Raw genomic sequence first — 18,654 nt, forward strand, 5'->3', positions numbered from 1 at the left:
TGGCAGTGACATGGACTCCTGGTCCTTGGGCCTACGTCATCATCACTATTGAGAGCACGCATTTGTTTTCAGCTAACATAGTAATATTTGTGACTGGTTCAAAATTTGTTTAATCTTATAAATTCCTCATAAGAATGAAAAAAAAACCAACAGAGAAAATAAAAGGAAGAAGAGGAGTTATGAATGGGCCTGTCTGGAATCTCAGTAGGACCATATTCTGCACACTATATTTACTCATTTACACTAATTATGAGAGAAAACTAAACGTGCACTCCTGAGTGGTGAACAGAGTGGATGTTCTCGGAGAACAAAGAAACACACGGTAGCATGGCCAACTGCATTAGTGTTTCTCCAAGCACAACTGCCTGGGGAGTTTCCGGGCCTGACCCTCCCTCCACCAGAGATTTCACTCTCCATCCATTATCCTTATTTACCGAGATCCCCATCCAAGTCCCCAGAGCCAATACAGCTCCCAGCAGCTGGATTTCTCTGAGACAGTTAAGTGGCATTTTTCTCAATTCCTTTTCTCAGACTTTGGATGTGGGATAAAATTTTTGTGAAATGATGATAGTAATGACAAGAATTAATTTGTGGATGTGGTTAAATGCGATTTTAGCAATGCCTTGAAATATAGCATGTGATTAGCCCCTCACTGGTACAGATAGTCATTGTCTTTGAGAAACTGATTTCTAGATCTCCTGTCCTACTATTTTAATATATTTTATATATTTCCTTTTAATTTATTTACTTATTTGCCATATTCTAGAGAAAACTTGCTTGTGAATGCTGGTTTTTATTTTTAAGACTAAACTTAAATTCTTATGTAAATATTGTTGGGAGACTCACGTAAGATGTGTTTGTGGTCTTCATGTATCTATAAGCTAAGAGAAAATTGAAAGGACTTTTTCTTCTAGATGCCGAAAGATTAAAACTTGCATGCATGAAAGTAACTATCTTACTATAAACTTATATTAAACTGAGTTGGAGGTTTTTGCTAGGAAGATTAGCCCTGAGCTAACATCTGTTGCCAATCTTTCTCTGTTTTATATGTGGGTCACCGCCACAGCATGGCCACCAACAAGTGGTATAGGTCCATGCCTGGGATCCAGGCCCAGGCTGCCAAAGCGGAGTGCACTGAACTTAACCACTAGGCCACAGGGCCAGCCGCTAAACTGAATTTTAAAAATATAAATGGAGAGGCCAGCCCAGTGGCGTAGTGATTAAGTTTGCAGACTCCACTTCAGTGGCCCAGGGTTCATAGTTTCAGATCCCAGGCTCAGAGCTGCACACCAGCCATCAAGCCATGCTGTGGCAGCGTCCCACATACAAGATAGAAGATTGGTAGGCCAATCTTCCTCACCCAAAAAACTAATAATAAAAAAATAAATGGAGTCACTAAATTACAGAGAAATAATACAATATGGTAACGAAGATTTGGATTTAAAAAATTAGAAAGTGGCGGTCAGTCCTGTGACCTAGTAGTTAAGTTCAGTGCTCTCCACTTGGACAGCTCGGGTTCAGTTCCCAGACGTGGACCTATACCACTCATCAGTGGCCATGCTGTGGCAGTGGCCTACATACAAAATAGAGAAAGATGGGCACAGACATTAGCTTAGGGCAAATCTTCCTCAAGCAAACAGAAGAAGATTGGCAACAGATGTTAACTCAGGGCAAAATCTTCCTCACCAAAAAAAAAATAAAAGGAAGATAATTCAAATTGGGACATATTTATGAGTCTATTCTCCTCCTTTATTTATTTATGCATTCATTCATTCAAAGATATTTATTTATCATCTATATGTTCCAGACGCAGTTCAACACACTGGAGATAGAACAGTAAACAAAATGGACAAAAATTCTTGCCCTCATGTGGCTTCCATTCCAGTGGAGAGAGATACATCCTTGCACTAAAATTAATTCTAATTTAATAAAGAAGACAGTGCCTAAGCGCTTGATATGTTAAATAATAAAATGCTCCAAAACCATGATACAAGAAATTTCCAAAAAAAAGAAATTTTAAATAAATATCTATTTGGCATTATTTAATTACAAAATCTTATCTATTAGATAAATGGTTAGAAATAGAATTGTATAACACCTGGAAATTAAACTGATAAATTATCTGCAGTTTCTTAGTAAGTATAAAATAAGGAGTTGGGGAAAATGGCATGGCATAAAAGCATCCTCACAACTTAGCAAGAACATACTTTGACAGGTTGGTCAATAAACAACATAGAGACGATGGACAACCACGCACCATGGTTTTACAATGCTCATGATTCCTGAAGGGACATGTGTACAGCAGAATCAGAAAACATTCACAATTTCTATAGTACAATAAAAAAAATAAATGGCTGGCTTGAACAACAGGGTTTCAGGTGTAAAAAGATAGAATGTAGTAGGAGAGAGAGGGTCTTCCAATAAATAACAGATAACACTTGAGAAATAACAAAATAGTAATCTTAGAAAAGAAACAAAGGACAATATACTTGTAAAGAGGTCAAGTAGAATGCAAAACTAGCCTAAATGTCCAATTAAAATTCTAAGATTGTCTGTTTAGTGAGGTCTTACCATTATGCAATGGTAAACTGGTTCTTAATCATTTTCATTGTAAATAATTATAAATGTGAAGCTGTTGTGTTAATTTGTTTTCAAATGAAGAGGTATTTTTTAAGACCAGCAGCTGTAGAAAGAGCTGCAGATCAAGAAACTAAAGCTACTAGAAAATCTGTATCTCCAAGATCTCCTGAGCTTCAGATTTATATTTAAAACACCCACTAGTCATCTCCCAGGAATCCCTTGGAAACCTCTGACTCAACGCGTCCTAAACTGAACTCTATCTTGTTCAATATCCTGTTTCTTCATCTCAAGTAACAGTTCCACTATCCACTCAGACTGGCAAGCTGCAAAGCTGGGACTCTCCCTCTCTCTCTCTCTCTCTCTCTCTCTCTCTCTCTCTCTCTCTCTCTCTCTCTCTCTCACACACACACACACACACACGCATGCACACATACACAGTCATCTACTGAAGACCACATGCTTTGATGCTCTCTCCTCTCCGTCACCAGGTCCTCATCAGCTTTCTCCTGGATCAGGATACTAGCCTTTTAGCTGATCTTCTGGACTCCGGTCTTTCATCTTCCATTCCACCATTCCACCATTCCACCATTCCACACTGCTGCCAAAGTCACCTTCCTAAAAACAAACCTGATCATAGACACCTTTGCTCTAATACCTTTTTTGGTTTGCTTCCGCCTACACATTCCTATAAGTAAAACACTTCTTACCTCACACATACATATTCACTTGTAAATTATATAGATATACAACTACCATGTTAATATATTGTACATACAGTAAAACATGACATAAAATTGAAATCTTAAAGGGTGAGATAAAGATGAAATATACACTATTTTTATATTCTATATATTAATCATATATAAAATATTTGGCTATCTCAAAATGTTATTTAGTGAGAGTAATGTGGTTGAATATGCTTCATAATTTTTGGAAAGTTTTATTGCTGTGTGATAAAGCAACTTGAAATCTGGCTCTAAGGGCAGTTGATTTTGAAGTTTGGTTTGGTGCCTGTCAGAGCTCCAGAATACAGAGAACCACATATACGAAGAGAGGAAGTATATTCAGTGGATGAGCTTAATGATGCTCGTTTTTTAAAGTCATCCACCAATTTTGCAAGGACTTTTGTGAAAATTCACTAATGCTTGCATTACTAATGTTGTCTTCAATCTTTTTAAGTCATTTATCCATTTTGTGAGGCTTAGATTAGTCAAACTAGATAATATGCATAAATCCACTTAACCAAGTACACGTAAACTGCTAATAAATTACAGTTTGCTTTAAATGAGTGAAGAGGTTAGGGACACCTCCTCAATGTTGTGGATCCCATCTCTTCCCTCAGAAGTCATTGCGCCTGATAAGTCCATCTGTCTGTCTGACATACAGAACAAGCATGAGCACCAATGTCAGTCTGCATGTTATTAGATCCTTTCTCATGTTTTCAGATAGTTATCAAAATTTTCATGTTTCCTTTCCACACCCCAGTGTATCATCTCACACAACCCTAGAGTGTTCTCACCCAACTTTGGAAACCACTAGCCAATATATTACTTCCAAGCATCTCAGCTGGACACACCAGGCCTTTCCTAGTCTGCACTACTGGACTCTCCATTCCACACACCCTATCCTTGAGCTACATTGAACTTTCCATCATTCTCCAATCTCTGATCCTATCTTCACTTTCACATTCCCTCTCTGGAATACTCTGCCCACATACTCTGCCTTATCCCAAACCATCCTCACCTGGTACACTCTTTCGATGACTCTTTCCAAACCCAACACAAATGTGAACCCTTCTCTAATGTTCTTCCTCACTGTCCAATGTTCTCTTAGCATTTCATTCATACCTTTAATACCCCTCAAGCCATAATATGCAGTCATTCGTCTTTCCCTGTGCTGTAAGTCCCTTGAGACTAAAGACCATTTGGCTAACCACAGTACCTAACACAGTGACTGCCCAGTAGAAGGCATCACAAAACTGCTGAATAAATTATAACTTAGAAAGACTGAAGCAATTTTAAAATTAGAAAAGCCAAAGAAGAGCAAATCTCTGTTGAAGAGTCAAAGACCATTGGAAAGAAGATTCTGAGGCGATCCAAGGAATCAATTACCTGTTATTCGAACTCTGGTTGACCAACTCATGGACAGGATAGAGGGGAACAGCAAAGAAAATGCAATTGGCAAGGTAACAGTTAATAAATCAAGAATAGCTTTCAACAAAAATTGGTTGCATTGTCTCTCAGTGGCTCCCAAGGTGAGATGGTAGCGATGCTCCTGGTTCCTACAAAGCCATTTGGGCTCCATGGAGCTGCAACAGAAAACTTGAACAGATTTCATCTCTTGACCTCAGAGACTGAGAGGGTAAATTTGAAGACAGCTTCACACTTTAGGAGATAACTACTAATCAACAAATTAATTAATTAAAGCTGCTGCCTTCAAATGTACTGTGATAAAAATATTGAATTTATATTTGATTCTCCTACAACTATTCCACATCTGTTCTAAGCAGCATATATAGATCCAACTTATTTCTTTGTATATGGGGTTTTTTCAATGTGGTATAAAATCATAAACACTTCTTTTACACAACTTTGCATGAGCCAAGGTAACATTTTGCTCCTTTTGATGTACATTAAGCATAGCTATGAAATCAAGCATCTATATTATATAGTAAGCATATTTTTCTCTGCCATTCTATATTATCTTACTGGAGGCAGCAGTTTTTGCTAGTGGATATAGCTAGAAATTAGGACTTAGGTGAGCCATTTAAACTCTTTCCTTTACTTCATCCATAAAATTATGATACTTTATAGCGAACTCACAAATATTTACTCATAAGAGCTCACACAATGCTTTGAAGGTGGCATTACTTTTTATTTCAACATTTGCTCCATAACTAGACACTAGAGTCATCACAAGGCAGTGATCCCTGTGAAGCTGTCATCTTATGCCACCTTTACTATTCATCTTGATAAATGCTATCATATCTTGGTAATGAACACTTCCATCTCAGTCTTACATGGTAGTACCAATACATTTATAAGTGGTTCACTGTAGCATATCTCTTGAGGTTATGATTTATACTTAAAGCAGTATTATATCTTAGCAAGGACTCGAAGCTAATAATAAATCAGATAAAATGAAAAGGATTTGAACAAATAGTTTAAAATATTAATTGATAAACCTGCCTCTCCTTTTTAATCCCTCATGTTGGATATTTGTGGAAATATATGATTGAAGCTCTCAGAATATTGTTTTAGGAAGACGCTGATTTTATGTAAAAATATTTATTTGGGAACAGTTTTATAAGAGGTAAATGTTTTAAAAAGGATGCCACTGATGGATGTGGGCAGAAACAACATAAAACTGTTGAGATCAAGGGCACTATTCAGTGCCCAGCAACACATGATAACATCCTATATCTGAATAGCATTTTAGAGCTTACAGGATTCATCAATGCTTTATCTCTTTTAAACACATGAAGCGCTTGGAGATGTAAGAAACAAGTTTAATTGATAGAATCTCTGATCTTTGGAGAAAGAAGGCCAAAAGCTTATTGAAAACCATGATTTTATTTTTCTCACATCGATGTGAGTGATCTTTCCCCCTGTTTAACTGATTTTTACTTATAAGCCTACATTTCAACATTCCCTTGAAGACAAAATATTCTTTGTCAAAGGCATAATTCAGACAACCATAGGAGAAACATGGGACAATCTGATCCTGCTGAAGTATTGCATTCTTCATAGACATCCATTCAATCCTCAAATAGACAATGACCATCGATGTCGGCAAAATTAGCTAATTTGCTTGTGTTGATGTAACCTTACTTATTTAACAGTTGGTGCATCCCCAGGGGTATAATCAAGATGCAAGCTCCTGTGTCAGAGAAGAGTTTGGATGATCAGTGCCTGGAGAAGACTAACCTTGGCTAAATCATCAGGTGACCCTGACAGGCAGAGGGACAGGATTTTTCACTCTTAAGTGTCTTTCTACATAATAATATTGTATGATAACAACGATAATGTTTCTCCAAAGAGAAACTCCACATACAACTAGGTACCTTCCTCCAACACAGAGGGCAATCTGTGCTCACCCTCCACTGTAACTAGACTGTTTTCAGTTTAATGGTATCCCTAACCCTCCTATGTAACATGGATCCCTATGGTAGACATTACTCATGCTCACCAGGATTTCTACTTTCCCATTCCTTCTGAGTACATACTCCCTTAAAGTTAGGTAATGACTACGTGACTTCCTTTGACCAGTGAAGTGTGAGAAGTGATCTGTGTTGCTTCTGGGTGAAAACATTTAAGGTTTGGTGCACAGTTTTTAATACTCTCTTCCCTTGCCATGGTGCTCATGGAGGGGTCATAGGAACGAAGAGACTAGAATGACGAGTCACCCTGAGAGCTTCCTGAAGATTTTGCATGAGGAGGAAATTAACTTTTATCATACTAAGCCACTTACATTTGAGTGCTATTCATTACAGCAGCATAAGCTAGCCTACCCTGACTGATGGAGTATCTCACTAGCTCAGTTCACACTGATTACCATTCATCCAGCAGCCCATAGCTACATACATAGCTGTTACACCAGTAAGTTGTGTTCATACATAAGTCGGCACCAGTCACTGTTGTAGGCAAAATCTCACAGAAATATCTGGGAGCAGCCAGAAGGAAGCTGGGATAATCATACTGTGTATCCTACACCCTTGCCAGGTCCCTGAATTAGCACTGAGGGCTTCCCAATGCAAATCACCATCTTGATTTATTACCAAGTAGGTGTCCATTTCATGGGAGGAGGAAGGAGTTTAATTTAGAACTCACTGAAACTTCTATGCTAGTAGGAAATTGAATGGAAATGCCTAGCAAGTAATCAGTAATGCAGAAATGGTGCTTGGAAACAAGTTAAGAATGTGGGTATAGATTCAGAAATAATCTCCACACACTTGAAAGTTGAACATAAGACATGAATGAAATTTCCAAGGGAAATGGCAGAAAGTGAGAAAAACAAAAAGCCAAGAAATGAGTCTCAGGAAACATTCATATGTGGGGGGCAGAGAGGCAAAGCAAGGAAGGGATTTATGAGACCTATGATGACAATACCCATTCATTTTGAGAGCTAAGAATACCATATCTTCATTAATAAATGCATTTAAATTTAAATTTCAAGGTTTTTAATGAGGATAAAAAATGTACTTCTCCTTAACAATCCATTTACTCTCTCAGATATTAAAATAGATTACCCATCCGACAGGCAGCTGGACATTATCTGTTATAAAAAGCAAAATGACTTTTTAATCAAAGTCCCAGAACTAATTTATCAAGATTTAAAGTTTTGCAGAAGAACCAGAACTTTTAAACATGTACAATTTGCTCTCCATTACAGTCGTTCATCTATTCAATAACCTTATTCTACACATCTGACCCCTGGTAGGCACTACAGGAGAGTAGTTGTCAATCTTGGGCTGGCTGCCTCATCCCCTGTGCCCATTTCATACACTGCTCCCCTTCTGAGTACGTTGGACTTTATGCTCCTGCAAGGATGACCCCAAGAGTTAACTAGCTAACATTTTCTATATGCCAGGCACTATACTCGGTGCTTTGTACAAGTTTTCTCACTTAATCTTCAAGACTGAAGTGGATACTAGTATCATCCCCATTTTACAGTTTGGGAAGTTTAAATGTTGAGAAACTCACCTAAGGTCACACAGCTATTGAAGTGGTGCAGTCAGGACTCAAAATAGCCTGGTCAATGCCAAAGTGGGTGCTCTAAGCCTTGCTACTCAAAGTGTGGTCCTCAAACCAGCAGCACCAACATTACCTGGGAGTTTGCTAGAGAAGCAGAATCTCAGGTCCAACCCCAGACTCACACAATCAGAATCTGGTTATAAAACAAGGCCCCCAGGTGATTCCTCCACGCATGAGAGTCTGGAAAGCACTGTGCTAAGTCACTCCACTATGCAGACTTCACTTTAACAGCTGCTGGGGAGATGGAGACAATCTTTCCCCTGAGTGGCAATTTGGGGGAAAAAAAGGTCTGTACGTCTTCTCCAAGGGCAAAAGGAAGGACTCGGACAACAGCTTCTTGCAGTTGCAAACAGTGGAGATCAGCAAGGGTTGGGACCACTTCCAGAAGCAGCAGATCCTGAGCTGGGTCCTGAAGCCAGACACTTTTCTCAATTCATTTCATTAAAAATGGGTGCTGTTCCAAATGGACAAGTGCCCACATCAATAATCTGGAGTTAGCTTCTCCAGCCTGGATTCCACTTTCCAAATAGAATCTGAGTGTCACCCACACCAGAAAAGCAGATTTAAAACCTCAATAAAATGGTGTTATTGCATTGTTCATCGTATCGTTCGGCTTGGAATTACCTGCTGTAATTAATAATGTTCATGACAAAATTAGTTTGCCCCTCATCAAGTGTTCCCCAGGTATGAATACAAACACTTGGTGTAAAAAGCAGGTGCATGCCGGATGGTGTGAGGACTCCCCCAGGGACAGGTGCTTAATTCACGGTGTGGCGTCGCCTTTTCAAGCCCCTCTCCAAGCCGTGCTGGCCTCTTCCCTCTCGGGTGGGGCCCAATAGCCCAGCTCATTTCACCGGCTGGCACTTTATTCCGTGTCACCAACTCTTCCCGGCTTCCTAGGGCCCTAACCAGCGTGCCACCTTCCAACTGACCCGCCGGTGGGTCACTCGGATCTACTTGGCCCTCTCCTCAACTGGGGTGCCCACCTGCACCCCGCACCCCCGCGAAGGAGTGGCGCTGGCTGGGCTCTCTCGGGTGGACTCACCGAGCAGTGGCAGTGGCAGAAGGCAAGTCACGTGGGGCGGTGGGGGCGGAGCGCAGCAGGCCGGGTGGGTGGAGAAAACAAAGCCCCCAGCTGTCAGTAGAGGAAGGAGGCGACAGCGCCGGAGCAGGTGAGTCAAGTGCATTTAAAGCGGTACCGCCCTGGCGCGCCCCCACACCCCCTGCCCTGGCGCAGTCCCTCCCAGCCCGGACCCTGGCCGCGCCTCCACTCGCCGCCCGGGGGCTGCAGCCGGCCGGTCGTGGAACCAGCCGGACCGGGGGTCTCTGAGCCCAGCAAGAAGTTGCGCAGGGGTCGGCGGCGCGGCCCCTGGGTATGCAGCCGCCGCGCTCCCGCGGGCCTCATCTCTCCTTCGGGGCCCCAGCGCTGCGTACCCCGGGAAGGGGAGGGAGTCGGGGCTGCCACGCTGGCAGAAGCAAAGTGGACTGTCTCGGTGGGTGAGGGCCAAGGCTGTCCAGGACAGTGACACTTGGCGCTGGTGAAGAAGGGAGTCTTGCGGGTGCGCGCCCGCGGCGCACGGACCTAGAGGAGCCAGAGTTGGGGCTCCGGGACTGAGAACTGGGGGCGCTGGCAGGGGCTGCGCGCTTCGGGGCAGACCAGGAAGTGCCGCGCTCCGGCGCCCGCAGGCTGGGGAGCAAACGCTGGACCCCCGGCCCTGCTCTCGCCCCGGTGCTTCCCCTCCGGCAGAGATGAGCCCCACCACTCCCCACTCCGACTCTGACTTCTGATCGTGCTCCTGGGACTCGGGAGCCGGGTTCGCGGGAAAGAGAGCGGGTTATTATTCTGAGCCCAAGTGGTTCTTCTGCAGGGAGCACCCTGCGCACAGGGCGAGGGCTTCTTAGCGACTCCGCACAGTGCTTCTGTGGGAAATTTTTCAGCCCACCCTTAGAAGGGCTGCGCCGAGGCCAGAAATCCCACAAAGGGCCAGGAGGAGGGGTGGGCACAGAATGGCTCTCCCCGCTGAACCTGGAGCGCTCGGTAAAGCAGACTTACGACCTCAAAAGGGCTGGTGGATTTGGTCACCCCTTGAGTCACTTTGCCAGTCCCGTGCTAAGGGCTGCCCAGCGCAGAGGGCAGAGCTGTAACCTCAGAGGAAGGGGCGCTGCAGCCATTTGATCAGGAGGAGCCTTTGTCTTAACCCCTAGTCCCCTTCTGCTAGTCCTCGCTGGGTCAGTAGCGCGTGGAGTAATTAATATTCCAAACATTAGCCGTCCCTTCACTTCAGCAGCAGCCAACACTGCTGTGCCCTCCCTGCGGTTTTTCTCCACCACTTGCTCACGTCCTCTCCTTCAAAAACATGGAACGTGGTCAAGACGCACTAGGCGTGAGGAGGTCACTAAACGCACTATAGTGCTGTCACGTAAAATCAAGGGTTAAGTGTTCAAACCTGCACCCGCCCGCCAGCGACGAGACGGAAGAACTTTTTTGATTAGCATAGTATCTGCCTTGAGGCCGCGCTGCGAGCCGGCGGTTCGGTCCCAGCCGGGGTGAAGCGTGCAGTCCTGTCTTGGTTGAGGTTTGACGCAGCACCTGCTTCTAATCTGAGAAGACCTGAGGTTTACAACTTTGCTGAACAAGACACTGTGGGATGAAACAGAACAGAGACCAAAAGGTAAACCGGAAGAATAGCAAGATTTGAGATGCTTCTCTTGGACACTCAATTTAGCTAAGATTTTAGCAAGCAAAGCGGGGGGAGGGTCCTTGTCTAGCCAGTGTCCCTTCTGGAAATGCACCCTTGCTTTAGCCAGCGTTCTTTGCTGCCTAACTAATTAGGTGTCAGCGGCTATGTGTCAGAATCTCAAAGATAGGAGGTTTAGGAGCCCACCAAGTGGTCATTAGGTAAGCTTAACTGGTGGGTTTCACTTGCGTGGAGAGAATGATGCTTCTCCAAGCAAAGGTTCCCAAACTTTGCTGCTTATTGGAATCACGTGGGGAGCTTTGACAACTCCTGATGTCTATTTCTCATCCAAACCCATTTAAATCAGACTGTTTGGAGATGAGAGCCAGGCATCTTCCTTCTTTTTTTTTTTTTTTAATCTCCAGATGATTCCATTGCGCAGCCAAGTTTGAGAACTGACGAAAACGAGCAGTTCAGTGGCCAGAAGCTGCAGGCATAGCAAGACAAGATGCCAGTTTAACTACTTGGGTGGGTGGGGGAAAAGACGCTGAAACTGGGGTGCGAAGACCAACACCCTAGGACTGGGGACTGTCATCTGGCAGCTTGGCTGGCCATGACACCTGCCACATCATTTTTTACCCTCTCTGCCGAGGGTCTGGCTCTTATTGGGAAGATCGAAGTTCACTGTCAGTGCTGGGCTTCTGCACGGTTGTTAAGGAGACGGGTAGAAACTTTCATACCCGTGATGACTCACGTGTAGCAGGCAGTGGGGACACCCAACAGAAACTAACCGGGAGCAGCCCTGGTGAGTCAGCAGGCTGCACTTCAGGGCGGAGCCCGGAGAATAAGAAGTAATTACATAGAGCAGTTTATTGAGGCGCACACCTTCAAAAGTACATTTGAATATCTGATCAGGAGCTATTTCCTTATAGGAGCCGCTCCCTTTTCCAGCGCCCTATTCTCCCTGCTTCATATAATGCTCTCTCCTGTTAGAAAGAGGACATAAAGCCATTTAGACATCTTGTAATTTCCTTGGTGGAAGCATGTAAAAAACTGTTGGGAAAGTGTGAACTGGTTTGGGTTATTTCGGTTATGCGAAGTGGAGAGGATGAATTTGCAGTACATAAGTTTTGAATACAAAAAAGTCAAATACTGTTTAATTACACATTCAGGGGTGGATTAAAGGATCAATTTAAATAGAAATGGTTACACCTAACATTTTACATGAAATTTAGTTTGCTATTAACCAAAGATTCCTTGCTTTAAAAAAAAATCATCCCCAAGACATGACCCTAATAAGATAACCTGTTTAAAGATGTACACGGTTTATTAAATAAACGTATTTTTCTTATTTTTATTGCTATTAACTTCAATTTTTATACCTCTCCTTTCTTCATTATTCTTTATATCCCCATGGCTCTCTCTGCTTTCTTCCCCATTCTCAGTCTCCTTAAGCGGGGACGACAGTACCTGACACAAAGCAAGCATTCACTATAGTGAGTCATTGAACTTTGTTAGAATCTCTCGTCACATCTATGTACCCTGCTTCATATTCTATTATCTCTTAGGGGCCTTTATGTCTGCAGCCCCCATAGCACAGAGCACAGGGTCTTTCCTGTTGTGGATGCTGCTTGTTTATACTGAGCATTATTGGAAGATGGGGAGAACATTCGTATGCAAATCATCCTGAGTACATTGTTTTATTTTCCAAGACAGACGTTCTGGATATGTAGGAACCAAAGTTCTGTTACAATGCTTAATTGCTGTGAAATAGTAGCTCATTTGCTCACTTACATTTTTACACAAAACAATTTAGCATTCTGATCATAGCCAATAATTGTTATAACACTTAACCACATTCTCAGGGTGGAAGATTCACTTCACAAAAGTTGGCTCTCTACCCATTTATTTATTATGGAGAAAACACATGTCCAACTATGTGGATGCCTAAAGGAACTCATTCAGCTAGGAGAGTTATTTCAGAGTAGCACCAATGTCAGGTTAATAGTTAAGCAGCTTCTATTGTCATCGGCCTACATGAACGATAACAAAAGTACATTGAAATAGCCAGCATTTTTCAAATGGAAAGTTGCATGTATTCTTTGACAGATACCACCAAAGATAAATGTTAAGGATTCCCAAAGGCCAAAATGATGTAAACGAACCCATTCTCATTTCTGTGTGGCTTAGAAAAGGCCCTCCGGATGTATTTCTGAAATTTCAACCCCTTTTTTGGGAGGTCTAAGATATTGAAAGGCTGAAAGCTAGTCTAGAAAAATGTCACTAATCCAGACTAATCAGAGGATGGTATAAACCACCTCTGTCATATTTATAATTAGGCCAAAAGGGGTGAGGCAGAAAGAATGGTGTCATCTCAGTTTTAGAAGCTCTGAAGTTTTTGAGAACCACCCAGTCTTATTACCTTAAATTTATACAGCCCTTTAGTCTTATTAATGTATCAGGGCCTAAATATAATTGGGAAGATAGTATTCCCATGTGCCACATAGCATAAGTAAGTCCAAAAATTAAATGATCTTCCAAAGATCACTTAATGGTGAGAAACCTGAGGTCCTGACTCCTTTTCCGGTGTCTCTTATGTCATACTGCTGTTTCTAAATAGGTTTTGATGTAATCTTGCCTGGAGGTTTTGGCTAGACAAGCTCAGTTCTAATTATCCTCTCTCTCCTTAAAATAAGAGAAACTACTCACATACATCATGCTGTTACTGACTTTATTCTTAAATAATCAGGGGGCTGCCCCGTGGCCGAGTGGTTGAGTTCATGTGCTCCGCTTTGGCGGCCCGGGATTTCACCGGTTCTGATCCTGAGTGCAGACGTGGCACCACTTGTCAGGCCACGCTGAGGCGGCGTCCCACATGCCACAACTAGAAGGACCCACAACTGAAAAATATACAACTATGTACGGGGTGGATTTGGGGAGAAAAAGAAAAAATAAAAATAAAAAAATAATAAAATAATCAACCCTTGGACTAGGCCAACCCCAAACTGTCTGAGCCATCATTAGCTTCTTATCCAGATAACCCAAGTAAGAAGTTTTAAAATTTTCGCCCAAATCATGGAAGCATCAGCTCTCTTGTTTTAGGGCCCTTCATAGACAGTCATACCATCCAACAGAAGCTTAAATGCCCTGGACAGCGTCTTTACTAATAGTCCTCCAACTGATGCAGAAATGTCTCCCTCGCAGCACCTTCCACCCATGGTAGGCTCTCTGCAGGGAGACCACGAAGAAAGCATCCAACTCTCTTACGTATTCACCTGCAACCATCCTAAACATTTAAAGTGAATTTATTCTCCTTAATGAGGGAAATCTAGCTATAGTATTTCAAATCTATTAATTGCACAAAATTTTTACTTCAGATTTGAAACCATAAATTTCAAGAGAAGTATTCCAAATTGTGGTTTGTTATACCAGGGCCTTATAGAATACAATCGTTGATAAATTTGCTTCCAACAAACCTAATAATCTACACACTTCAAAAATGCCTATTGACAAGCTTCATACACTGGCTTTAAGCTTCTGTTGAGTTGAAACCCATGGCTCCATTTGTTCTGGGAATCAGCAAACCATGGCCCACCATATCCTTGCATGGCTTGCAAACTAAGATTTGTTTTTGTATCTTTTAATGGTTGAAAACATATCAAAAGAAGAAAAATTTTGAGGGACCCTTAAAAATTATATGAAATTCAAATTTTAGTGTCCAAAATATTTTTGTTGGACTACAGCCATGCTTGTTTGCTTACCTCTTGTCTCTGGCTGCTTTTGTGCTACTGATATATTCTAGTTCAACATGCTTCAGTTTCGTTTATTTGTTTTTTCTGAGAATTAGCCCTGAGCTAACACCTGTTACCAATCTTCCCCTCTTTTTTGCTTGAGGAAGATTAACCCTGAACCAACATCTGTGACAATCTTCCTCCACTTTATATGTGGGTCACCATCACAGCATGGCTGACAAGTGATATAGGGCCACGCCCAGGACCCAGGCCCACAAACCCGAGTGGCCAGAGCAGAGTGCACTGAACCTAACCACCACACCATGGAGCCGACCCCAACACATTTTAGTTTTAAATGAGAATTAGCTCACATAAAGCCTCAGTCTTTTTTCAGTTTTTTTCCCTTTAGAGAAGGGAAAAAATTTGTTTCCAAATATAGGTCCATAATCACTAAAGATGGTTTCATTTCATGTTCCCCTTTTGTGTGCATTTACTTTGCAAAAGCAGCATATTTCTAAATAATACATGAATTTTAGTGATACGGTCAACTGTAAAACTTCTGAACCTAAACAAGCCCCAACAATGCGATACTAACTTACACTGAGCTACATCATCGTTTCCAGAGTTCTAGAAAATGGGAAAACACACCCTGGACAGCAAGCCCAGGGTGACACTTGCCTTATCTCTTTAGCAGAAGGAACTTCCTTCTTCTCCAACCTGTGAGGTCAGTTGTGTGCTCATCTCAGTATATGAAGGCATAATTTGAGGATTTATTCAGATTTAGAAATTTTTCATTGACTGTCATTTCATACACAAAACATGATGTGGAAATGCTGATTTGGGAAAAAGCACTATTCTTCTAAAGTATACATTTAAGGTAAATTGCTTGCTACTTATAAAGGCAATGATAAATAATAAGCAGATATACATATAGTCACCTACATTACTAAAGGTTGACATAATATCACGGACAATTTAGTTTGAAATTTCAAAACGTGCAAACTTTGATATTTTTATTATATGGTAAGCTATCAAAACCTGAAGCTTTAGGGGCCAGCCTGGTGGCACAGTGGTTAAGTTCTTCTTCGCTGGCCCGGGGTTCACCAGTTCAGATCCCTGGTGCAGACCTACGCACCGCTTGTCAAGCCATGCTGTGGCAGGCATCCCACATACAAAGTAGAGAAAGTGGGAGCGAATGTTAGCTCAGGGCCAGTCTTTCTCAGCAAAAAGAGGATTGGCAGCAGATGTTAGCTCAGGGCTAATCTTCCTCAAAAAAAATAGATTAGATTATGATTCAGAAATTCAAATTACTTGCCTTCTGCCCAAGGCTGGACAGATTACTATTAAGATTCTAGAAAGAATATTTGAAAGAACAATAACTACATTGATAGGAACTTGTCTTTATTTTACTCATAAAATTTCCTTCAGTTAAGAGAACTTCCTCTTTTTGATGACCCGTTAATACCGCAGACTATTTGCAAATGAGTTTCACTTAGATTGATAGAGCAAATTTAAGGGTCTCATCTCTTCCAGAATCAGTACAACTGCAATTTAGAGATTAAAAAAAAGAGAGGTTCCTTTTTCACTAAAACAAACAATGTATTATAAATAATGTAAAGTTTGAGGTACCTGAGATCAGCGAAATCATTTCTAAAAACAAAAAATTTTAAGTGTATATTGAATACAATCCTAGGACTGTTGGTAGTAATGGATATAGATAACTAACTCCCAAGGTAACTTAACCCATCATTGTTCCTGATGGAGTAACTGGGGGAGGGGGAGGCCTGGGGACAACTGAAGACAGACTGTATAACTCCCGTGCTAAGCGGGTTCGGAACCAGTTCAGGTGAAATTAGCTTTCCTCCTTTATAATTTAGATTTCACATTTTCACTCAATACATTTTGTTTAATATAGCTTATGCCATACATATATCACTTGTTCTCTACAAAGTTGTTCCTCAGTTAGGAACTAATTGAATTCACTATATTTTACCAGAGTAGGGAATTCATAATTGTCAATTGCTTCAACAGGGGCAAAAAGTCAAAAGCATTTTGCTAACAGACAAACCTTGGTTCTAACTTGGGATTAATTATAAACACCATGGCAGGAATAACCATTGGTATTTGAAGCCAGTAGAAGGAAAAATAAGCAAGAAAAGGCAGCTGGAAAATGAGGCAATTCTTTTTAGGTTTGCTAAAGTATCTGAAACTTTTTATTGGCTGTCATACATAAAAGTGAAATCAGGAGGCTGCCCCGTGGCCAAGTGGTTAAGTTCGCACACTCTGCTGCAGCGGCCCAGGGTTTTGCCGGTTCGGATCCTGGGCGCGGACATGGCACCGCTCATCAAGCTATGTTGAGGTGGTGTCCCACGTGCCACAACTAGAAGGACCCACAACTAAAATATGCAACTATATACTGGGGAGATTTGGGAGAAAAAGCAAAAAAAAAAAAAAGGTGAAATCAGAGGCCTAGTCTCTTTTAAAGCTGGTAAAGCCTGCTTACGACAACAAATAAGCAAGAGATGAGAGAGCCCCTGCAACCACCTTACACTTTCCTTCCTTCTTTCAAAGATAATCTTAAATCCAATCGACTTGCCCACATTTGATATAGTAAGAAGAACATTTCAGGATTCTACCCAAGAAACTGCTGTCTCCATTTTTCCACTGAGCCCTTCCGTCTTCAGCCCTCCAAAAGTGGAAAAGAGAGGCACAACCTTCCTGCTTTGCCCGACCTGGTCCTTTCCTGGGAAGGAAGCTATTGATAGGAGACTCTTGGTAGCTTAACTTCCAGCCTGCCTCTTTTTTTAAGTGTGGTCTTCTGGGCACAAATCTCCTAAAAGGAGTTTTCACAAATCAACAGCAATAATAACCAAGTGCTCCATGTGGTGTTGGCAAATCCAGAAGGAAATCCTCCGTGCAGTTAGAAGGTTGAACAACACTGTCAATGAGTCTGTTAATTCTCCGTCTCAGCCTCTGCTCTTTCAGCACTTCAAGGTAAGTTAGAATTTGGGGGTACACTGCCATCTGAGATTCCCAGATAAAATACAGGACACAGTTAAATCTGAATTTCGGAGAAACAAATGATTTTTTTTTTTTTCGGTATAAGTATGTCCTATATATTGCATAGGATATGCTCATAAAAAATTAATTTTTTATCTAAAATTAAAATTTAACTGGGCATCTTTTTTCTTTTTTTTTTTTTTTGGTTGTTGTTTGGAGTTTTATTTTATTTTTGTTTTGGCTAAATTTTGTAGCTCAATTCTTATCCCACAGTAAATCTCAAAATGACTAGCTTTCCTGGTCTGTAAAATATCTGATCTGAGACTATATTTCTGGGATAAAAAGTTAAAATGTCTGAGCTGCCTTCACCTGATAAAGAAAAAAAGCAAGCCATTATCTGAAATTTTCTGCACAGTTCGCTTAATTAAGAGGGGTAATAAAAAGCAAAACCAGAGTTATAAAATTAGCAATCTTTTTATTTCGTAAGGTATTTTCTTTCACAGAGCTTTTAATAGGTAAATTGTTAAATTAGATGGGATAACTTGAGAAACTCATCAACCACGCCCACAGGACATTGCTAATCTAAATTCACTCTCAGGCGATTGCACTGAAGTCCAAACCCAAGGGATTCCAATGATGCCTTGCTAGTCAAGGGAGGTCCCAGGACCTGCGGCATCAGCATCATCTGGGAGCACCTTAAAATGCAGAATTTCATGCTCCACTCCAGACCTTTTCCATCAGAATCTTCAGTTTAACAGGATCTGTAGATGATTCATATCCACATTAAAGTTTGAAAAGCCCTGAACTAGAAGAGTCACTTTTTCACATATAAATTGGTCTTTTTGTTTAATATCATGTTGAAATAATACTAAATGAACTATCTCTTTGACTGACTGGGTGACCTTGGGGATG

General features: G+C 41.5%; 1 protein-coding gene across 3 annotated transcripts in view; it reads left to right on the forward strand.

Moving 5' to 3' along the window:
- Window positions 1-9,394: 9,394 nt before the first annotated feature.
- Window positions 9,395-18,654, forward strand: part of MAPRE2 (microtubule associated protein RP/EB family member 2) — a 146,783-nt gene continuing 137,523 nt past the window's right edge. Inside the window, exons 1-2 of one of the 3 annotated variants that reach the window (XM_070220901.1) lie at window positions 10,828-11,005; window positions 17,603-17,736. In XM_070220901.1, coding sequence (XP_070077002.1) covers window positions 17,623-17,736 — 114 coding nt within the window. In that variant the 5' untranslated portion in view covers window positions 10,828-11,005; window positions 17,603-17,622. Of the gene's footprint in view, window positions 11,006-17,602; window positions 17,737-18,654 lie in introns of all 3 variants that reach the window. The other 2 variants (XM_023647658.2, XM_023647657.2) reach the window with 2 other exon arrangements.

Source organism: Equus caballus, chromosome 8 (assembly GCF_041296265.1).
Source record: "Equus caballus isolate H_3958 breed thoroughbred chromosome 8, TB-T2T, whole genome shotgun sequence".
Taxonomy (NCBI): Eukaryota; Metazoa; Chordata; class Mammalia; order Perissodactyla; family Equidae; genus Equus; species Equus caballus.